Genomic DNA, 9,195 nt, shown 5'->3' on the forward strand with positions numbered 1-9,195 from the left:
TTAAAGTAAACTTGAAATGGTTATGGTGTTATTTAGGGATGCATTCTTAGAACTTAATGCCTTACTAAATCTGTTTTCAAACTAACACTTTCTATTTGGGCTTAATTGGCTTCTTAGTCTCAGTGTTTCCATGTGAAATTTGCTCTCATGTTGGGTGCAGCATGAATACAGAGGTACTGTTCACTGACCTGTTAGTGAAAAACATGACTGGAAGTCAGTGTGTGTCTTCTACCTGCCTTATCTTGCACTGCCCCAAAGCAATCTTGATACTTGTAAAATATCCCAATTTAATCTTGACTGGTGATTTGAATGCTGTTGATTTTGGAAGAGGTAGAAAGATCTTTCTCGTGTTCCTTGAGTGTTTCCCACATAGGTGTTATGTTCCTGATGATTTTGACAGGCAGTGAGATATAATAAAGCCATTGCATTATCTTTTTTGCTGTGTACCTTTCTAAGCTGTAGATCTGCACCTCATTCCAGTTGCAAATTAATCTGTCAAGTGAAATTATTTGGAAGAGCATAAGGTTTGCTGGTTAACACCAGCTCTGAACACAGTTACATGTTTAGGAGTGTGTTGTGAAGGTTGATTGGATGTGTCAAACTCCAGTTGCAAGGCGTTCCAGACAGCTTTGTCTCCCAAATTTACCCTTTTTTTTAATGTTATTTTTTCATCTCTGGGGGAGCAGCAAATTTGCAGAAACGTGAAGAAGCAGGTCTTTGTTTACTGAGGTCTTTAAAACATCACTCTGGTTTTCCAGTGCTCCTTGATTTAAGAAATAAAACAGTAAGGCCAAATCCTTGATCTAAGACCATGTCTGTACTGTGCGCTGCAGCGTAATGTTTTCTTCATGTCTTGGTTGGTACTCCTGCAAAGATAAGTGCACTTATATAAAGTCTAAAAATGACTTTTAAGTTGCTTTCCATGTCAGTAGTCACTGGTCTTCTTTATTTGTTCTTTCATAATTGTAGTTGCTTTCTTGATAGGCCTGCTGCTGTTTTAAGTGTAATTACTTTGTTTAATTAAAAACCAATCAAACCAAAAAACCCCTAGAAGACCTATCTTTCCACCCACCTCCATTTCTTAAGAACGCTGTCTTGGCTTTGTCTGGGGGTATTTGGGTGTGTTCTTGCAACTGTCCTTTCTACTACATGCATGCATTTCTTATCTTTGAAGTAAATGTTGTGACTTCATGGCTTGGATTTAAATCATAGTTCATTTAAAATAATGAGCACCAAGAATTTTGCAACAGCAGATTAAAAAAAAAATTCAATCCATGCAAAGCCACATGATCTCTGACATTTACCTCTAATGTTTTAACCTATCTAAACCATTAATTGGGTGAATCTAATTTCCTTTTCTTCTTCCTTTTTCTTCCTGCATCCCATGTTGTCTGTGGTGGTTATTGTGGTTGGACTTTCCCCTGGTCAGTATTTTTATTTCCAGGAGGTGTTTCCTGTTCTGGCTGCAAAGCACTGCATTATGCAGGCCAATGCAGAATATCATCAATCTATCCTGGCAAAACAACAGAAGAAATTTGGTGAAGAAATTGGGAGGTTACAGGTGAGTAACTTTCTTCTCTGAAAAATATGGAAAAACTTTTAATCCTGGAAAGCTGGATTGGAGTTTTGAAATCCAAATAACTAAGAATGGAATGTGTTCAAAAGTTGTTGAGCTTGGTTATCACATGAATTGAATTATGATGAGCTGCAAAAATGAAAGGCACCCCTCTAACTTTTGTGAAGATGTGTTTTAGTGATTTTTGGGTAATTTGATACTGCTTGACGTGTTAAATCTTTATCTTTGTGTTTGCATAAGCTTCATATCTAAGTACAGCTAATATGACAGATTTGTTGATAAATTTTCCTATGTAATGTTTTTAAAAATCCCCCGAAGGTTAAAATTCTACCTGATCTAGACCTAGTTCTTTTGCTGATATCCTGCCTTAAATCTAAGTAATTTAAAAAAATTGTACAAACAGTTCTCTTTTTAGTCTTCATAGTTTTTTCCCCATATATCTGGTTTCTAGAGGGACTCAGATGTTGTAATGAGTAAGGTCATCTCATATTTTAAATGCAGTAAAGAAGAAAAAATTGCTAAAATGAACTTCTTCCTTCAAGTCCCTGGAAATTTATTTTTGGAAAATAAATATGTGAAATGCTCCTTTATCTGATAGTGAAGATCCATGTACACTGTGTATCTACTGGTATGCAGGAAATTTGACTTAAATAACATGATCGTGTTGACATCTTGAAAGTTACCATTATGCATTTATCAACTTCGTGCAGGATGGAACTTGAAACTTCTTTTTTGTATGCTCACCTGTTTTCTTAATATGAAAGGGAGAAAGATAAGTTGCTTTTTAACTGTATTTAAATTTTGTTTTAGCATGCAGCAGATTTGGTGAAAACGGTGGCATCTCGCTACGATGAATATATAAGCGTTAAAGATCTGGTTGACAAAATCAATCGTGCACTTGCAGCTGCCAAGAAAGACAATGACTTCATTTACCATGATCGGGTTCCTGACCTGAAAGATTTGGAGCCCATTGGAAAAGCCAGTCTTGTGAAGTCTACTCCAGTTGTTGTTCCACTCAGTCAGAAATTCACTGGTAAGCAAAGTGTGTGGAGTGCACAGGGTAATTGTTACCTTGTGAAACACATGGTCAACAAAGTTCATTTGTACCATGCAAAAATAAACATTTCCTTTTTGCATTCTGTTATGGGTACAGCTGTGTTTTTGAAACTGCTGGTTTTCTTCTCCAGTTTGTTGTTGTTGTTCTTGGTGATAAGTGTAATAAAGCACAGGTTGAAAATTCTTACCTGAAATGTACAATTCTCTTAAAGATCTTTATAAGATTTTCTCAGCAATTGTATTTTCTATATTAAACCAATCTTTTTAATTTCAGAAGGAAAAGTTCTGTAGGGGACAGTACCAAGTTAGGCAATATTAACTAACCTTGTTGCTGGTCTCCTATAAAGTTGGAAAATTTCAGTTTGTTGGCTCTACAGATGAGTTGTGAAAAAATTCTCTTAACTTTCTCATATTTTTCCTTTAATGAAACAAAATTAGAAATGAAGCCTTAAGGCAAATCTAATTTGTAACCCTACAATTGGTGTAAATATATTGTCTTTAAATTATTTCAAACTCAATTCAGCCTTAAAAACTGAACTCTAGAGGCCTTCAAAAATTGATTTTTGTTTTTAAGACATCTTGGGGAGTAGGAGGAAAAGTATCTTAAACTGTTTAGGTCAGTCTCGGTAGAACAATATATACAAAAAAGCTGTGAAGATGTTTGTGCTTTTAGTTTCATAATGCAGCTTGTGTAATTTATACTGCTCTAATTGCAGACCTGTTTGAGAAGATGGTTCCATTGCAAGTGCAACAGTCTGTGAGTGTTTATAACCAGAGGAAGGCAGATCTGGTAAACAGGTCAATAGCCCAGATGAGAGAAGCCACAAATCTGGCAAATGGGTAAATATGGCTTCTTGTGAAGTTTCTCAAGTGAAGTTGTACACGGCTTGTAAGCCCTGGGTGCCTTGCAGCCTGCAGATATGCAGGTTATAGCAGTGTTTTTTCATTACTGTATGTTAGGCTGGCAAATTTAAACCATAACAGGGGGATTCAGAACTACTTTTCTGTAGGTGTTAAATCTGAAAGCTTATTAAAAACAAGTAGTATTTATTTTTCTGCCATCTTCCCTTATTTTTTAGGAGTCCAACACCTGGTCAGAACCAGTACCATTAATCTTGAAGGATTTTCATATTCCAATGGTCATTAAAAAAAATGTTCTTTAAAATAAATAATTATAAAAAAGTTGTACCAAGCTGAGAGATGGCAGTGTAACTTAAAGCAGTTGTTTCTTTTGTCTACCAGTCACTACCTAAAATGTTTGCCGTGTTTTGTAAGTGCTAAAAGGCTAGGTATTCTTTAGCTTTTTAAGAGCTCGTAAATGTATTTTTAGTGAGGTGTATGTTTGAAATTTCAGCCTAGGCATACATTACACTCCATTTCCACTATAATTGACTGTGTGATTGTTTGTTTGTTCAGATAGCAGTGTTATTTTCAGGATAAAAGTTGTTTATTTAGCATGTTTACTTTTTCAGTGTGTTGGCTTCCCTCAATCTTCCTGCTGCTATTGAAGATGTGTCTGGTGATACTGTTCCGCAGTCTATTTTGAACAAGTCCAAGTCTGTGATTGAGCAGGGGGGAATTCAGACTGTTGATCAGCTGATCAAAGATCTGCCTGAACTGCTGCAAAGGAACAAAGAAATTCTGGATGAAGTAAGCCCCAAACCCACTACACTAAAACATTCTTAAAATACATCTCCACTGAATACTTTGCTTTAAATGACAGTAGAAAAAGTGCATAATTATTCAAATGCTTGTAACTTTAATAACACTTTCAAAGTATGCTATTTAAGTGTTCAGCCCATACAAAAACTGTGCTGTCACATGTGGATGTTTCCTTACAAATATTTTCTTTTTAAAAAAGTTGGTGGAGTTCTAAAGAACATTCTAAAGAAAATCGAGTGATTTGTCCCTTTCATGCCGTTTTTTTTTTTTGTCAAATTATATTTTAAGAGAATGTATAGGCAGTTTTTGTTTTCTACCCTAGCTACATATTTTGAAGCTGTTTTATGTTTAAAACAGCTCATAATGCATGTAACATTTTACTCTTGCAGTCTCTGAGATTATTAGATGAAGAAGAAGCTACAGACAATGACCTGCGAGCAAAATTCAAAGAACGCTGGCAGAGAACACCGTCCAATGAGCTCTATAAGCCTCTGAGGGCAGGTAAAGTCCATGTTTCATGCTTTGGGTTCTAAAGATGTCCAGAGTGTAAATTTAAGTAGTTTTCAGCGCTCTGATATTATCTCCAAATACACAAATACCAGTTTGAGGCAGGTGATGCCAAAATATTCTGACTGAGCTCTGCACTGTTGCTTGGAGCTGAAGGAGGATGTGACAAAGGGAATTTCCTGCTCCTTTTGCACTTTTGGTGTGTACATGCATGTTGCATATAGGTAAAGTCTTATGAAATAAGGGTCTTGTTGCCCTTGTAAAATCATGGCTCAGGCTACTTAGGCTAAAGAGAAGGGAACTCTGGGAGAGTGACTCAGCTGGAATAGGGGTAGAGAGACATGAGAGGTGTGCTGCATGACTGCCACATGTCCACGTTGTGGCGTAGGGGGGTTGATTGACTTGGGCTTGTTGTGTCTTGAAAATATATAAACTGATAACTGGCTAACTGCTTAAAAAGGCTTGGTTTTTGCAATAAAGCAGCTCTCCTTTGCACTGTCTGGGGACTCCGAGTCACTTTGCTTCATGCATGTGCATACTAAAGTTTCAGAAAGCAAATTAAATGAAAAATGTCTGCCCTCCTAAGGATCTAGTTTCAATTGCCTCTTCAATTTGTCAACATATTTTTTTTTCCATCTGTGTGTTGTCTCTTTAATTTGGTGGGTGTTTTAATTTTTTCCCCAGCAGTTAGGTCAAACTACTTAAAACCACCACTATATGATGTTTTCTGTGTACCTAATATGTGTTGTCTTTTGAAGTTAACAAGGGACTGATACCACTAACTTGGTCTTGCAAAGTTACAGAGGTTTAAATCTGCAGAGTAGCTCAAAACAGTGTTTATTCATATACCTTTGTATGCTTCATGGGAGAATCGTTATAGGTGCCTAGTTTATGCACTTTTTAAAACATAATTTGGAAGCATAAATTTATATAAAAGTCTTACATATTGTGCAGGCTTATAAAAATGTATGATGGCTTGCTGAAAAGCAAAAAAACTGCTCAGGTGCAAGATTGGATGGAACAAATTTTGAAATTATATAAACTCTTTTTTTCCTCCTGCCCCCAGAGGGAGCCAATTACCATAATATTTTGAATAAAGCTGTGCAAGCAGATGGGCAGGTGAAGGAGCGCTATCAGACTCACCGGGATACGATTGCGCTTCTGTGTAAGCCAGAGGCAGAACTCAACGCTGCCATACCTTCTGCCAACCCAGCCAAAACACTACAGGGAAATGAGGTAAAGCAGTGAAATCTGTCTCTATTTTGAATAGAAGTGCTATTTGTCTAACAAAGTAAACTTGCTTGAATTGGTAATTTAATTTGTTTCTGTCTCAGTTGATACATGAGGTAACTAACACTTGGAAAAGAAGTTGTCTTCGTGTTTAAAATCTTCTTGAGCATAGTTTATTACATTTGGTGTGAGCAAAGTCAATCACCGTGGACAGCAAAGTATTATAAAAGGAGTAATGAGTATTTTTGTTTTGTAGGGAACCAATTTGCTTTCCAAGAAGTTAGTGGCTGATCTACAGCAATATTACTGTTTTCCTCATAGTAATGATTTTATGTCAGTGATTTTTGCTGCCATCTTAGAATATCTTATTGGAAGGTGTCTGATCAACTTAAAAAAACCCAAACATTTTGCAGTAATGCAGCAAAAGCAAACCTGTGGAAGAAGAATATAGATTGAGAAATGATTGAAGATCTTTTGTTTGGTCATATTTTGCCCCGGTTTCTCACTTTTAAACACATTCATAAGCAAATATTCATGCAGAAATATTGCCAGTATCAGTGAGGAATGCAAGATGGAAACAAGTTATTAATAGGTTAAACTTCTCCAATAGTACCTCTAAACCTGCTAACTTAGGACATTTATATTGTCTAGGTTGTTAATGTCTTAAGAACTTTGCTGGCCAGTCTGGATGAAGTTAAGAAGGAGAGAGAGCAACTGGAAAATGACCTGAAATCTGTAAATTTTGACATGACAAGCAAATTCCTGACTGCACTTGCGCAGGATGGTGCTATAAATGAGGAGGCTATCTCTGTGACTGAGTTGGACAGAATTTATGGAAGTTACACACAGAAAGTGCAGGAGTCCCTAAAAAAGCAGGAAGAACTTCTCAAAAACATTCAGGTACAACACTTTGCATGTTTTGCTTTCTCCTAAACTAAGAGCAATGATACTTCTACCTGTCTAGTCTCACTTTGCTTTCTAGTCTGTTTTGCTTTTTATTCTGTCATATGTCAGTTGATACACCTTTATGCCTCGATCACTGAAAAATACAGAGATGTCTTTGTGTTCGCTAGAAAGAAATGGGAATGTTTAGCAGGCTCTCCCTACAGCTCCAGTGTAAATTCTCTTGGACCTTTTCTTAGCACAATTCTGCAGATGGTTTTGTCCTTGAAAGAAGCTTAAGTGGTGTGTTAAAAAGTTTTTTTGGTTTTTGGTTTTTTCCCCTCACTCTATTTTAATTCGTCCTGGGATAACAGGAGATGTGTATTGCTCTTTACAATATATGCTTGACTTGTAGTATGTGCAGAGCTCTTTGAAGTAAAACTTAATAGCATTTCTCAAAGTTTATTTATAAATTCAGTCTTTATTTATCAGATGGATACCTGAAACATCTGGCAAAAAAGGAGGTCTTAGTGCTTGGAGAAAAGATAATGGCAGCTTGAGTAGCGATGGACACTTTTTCCAGTAGGGGAAAAAATTTTTTTAAATGACCATAAACACTATGTTTAGCAAGGATTTTATATTTGGATTTTTTTTATCACAACATAGTTAAAAAGTCCTGATGGGTATTACTTTAATGTTTGAATGTCCTGGAGTTCAAGTTTGTTGGCTTCTGGCAGTTGAAACAGTCTTTTTAAGTTAGCTTGTTTATTTTCCTGAAAGAAATGAGATGTAAATAGGTGATCCTTCTGTAAGTTTTCCTCTTCCCTGTCCTTTTAATAGTTTGCCAATGTCAACGAAATTTGAAGTAATGCTTCTTAAAAATACTGACTTCCAGTATGATTTTATGAATATCAAGGGAAGTTGGTACAGGAGAGAGCCTAATTAGTGTAGCCTTGGAAAGACAGTCTGCAGAATGAGCTTGAGAATTATTAAAGGCAGGCCACAACAGAGCAGGTAATTAAGTGTTGATACCTACTGCCAGTGAGTTAATGTATGTACAGTTCTGAAATATAGATTATAATGGTCACTGCACTTGGCAGGTATGGAAGTCCAGTGTGCATGGGAGATGAGGAGAAGCAGGTATTGGGGAAAACAGAAGCAATGACCAAGAGGAAAAAGAAAACAAAACATACAGAATCTTACATGGAACTAGCTTGCATTATTTACACTGTTTATTCTCTTCTTTTAAGAATGCGCATCAGGATTTTTCAAAGATGAAACAATCAAACAACGAATCTAATTTAAGAGAAGAAGTCTTGAAGAACTTAGCTGTAGCAAATGACAACTTTGTGGAACTTGTAGCCAATTTAAAAGAAGGCACAAAGGTATGGTAATGCTTAAGGGATTGAAATGACTTTTTTTATGTATACAATGAGATGTGAATCAAAAATCATAATAAACTTTGGAGACATGATAGCTGACAAGTGCATTTTTGAGGATTTTGCTACTGAAGCGAGGACAGCGAGTTCCTTGAATTTTGATTGTTTCAAGAGCTGTGAAATGCTTCTTTGTTCCTATCTGAAAAGTAAGCTTTTCTGAGCAATAGGATAAGTTGTTAATTACAGCTGAGTAAATGATGCTGAAGCACCCAGATGAGCTATTTTATCTGAGAAATTCTTTCATCTGTTCTCCCATGGTATTTAATCACCTTATAAAATTGGTGTTTTAAATGTTATTACTGCATACATGAGAAATAATGAGACCTGTATTTAGCTTGCTTTTTTTGATCTGGGTGTCTGTCTTATGGCTTCTGTACTAAGCATTTTTGCTGGTTTATTGATAGCTCATCAGACAGAAAAAACCCAACCTCTGAGATATCTATACAAATGAAATGCATGGAACTGAGAGCAATAAAATTAAAAATCAACAATTATCATTTACAAAAATAAATAGTTAATCACCAGAAGAGATCTTGTTTTGCTCTGGTTTTAGTATGTTTTTTTTAGTTATCCCAAACTATTTTTATATTTACACACACAAAGCCCCACAAAATTCTGTATTATTACAGTGAGGGGCAACAGCAGCTGACAAATTTTGGGTTTGAAAAGTAAAATAGAATGTAATAGCAAACCTTAATGGAATGACAGGTTCTGGGCACTGTAATAGTACAAGACCACTAGCTGGATCAGTATGTAGAAGTACGCCAGCATGGAGTCTGAAAGTATTGATTTTATTTTTCTTTATTGATTTTGTTGTTTTTATTTTTCTTTACTAGTTTTTAA

General features: G+C 35.9%; 1 protein-coding gene across 1 annotated transcript in view; it reads left to right on the top strand.

The window, feature by feature from the left end:
• PDCD6IP (programmed cell death 6 interacting protein) overlaps positions 1-9,195 on the top strand; it is a 50,464-nt gene that overhangs the window by 35,725 nt on the left and 5,544 nt on the right. Inside the window, 8 exon segments of the mRNA XM_031059569.1 lie at positions 1,430-1,561; positions 2,387-2,609; positions 3,349-3,472; positions 4,105-4,282; positions 4,684-4,795; positions 5,868-6,037; positions 6,683-6,931; positions 8,164-8,298. Coding sequence (XP_030915429.1) covers positions 1,430-1,561; positions 2,387-2,609; positions 3,349-3,472; positions 4,105-4,282; positions 4,684-4,795; positions 5,868-6,037; positions 6,683-6,931; positions 8,164-8,298 — 1,323 coding nt within the window.

Source organism: Geospiza fortis, unplaced genomic scaffold (genome assembly GCF_000277835.1).
Source record: "Geospiza fortis unplaced genomic scaffold, GeoFor_1.0 scaffold120, whole genome shotgun sequence".
Classification (NCBI taxonomy): Eukaryota; Metazoa; Chordata; class Aves; order Passeriformes; family Thraupidae; genus Geospiza; species Geospiza fortis.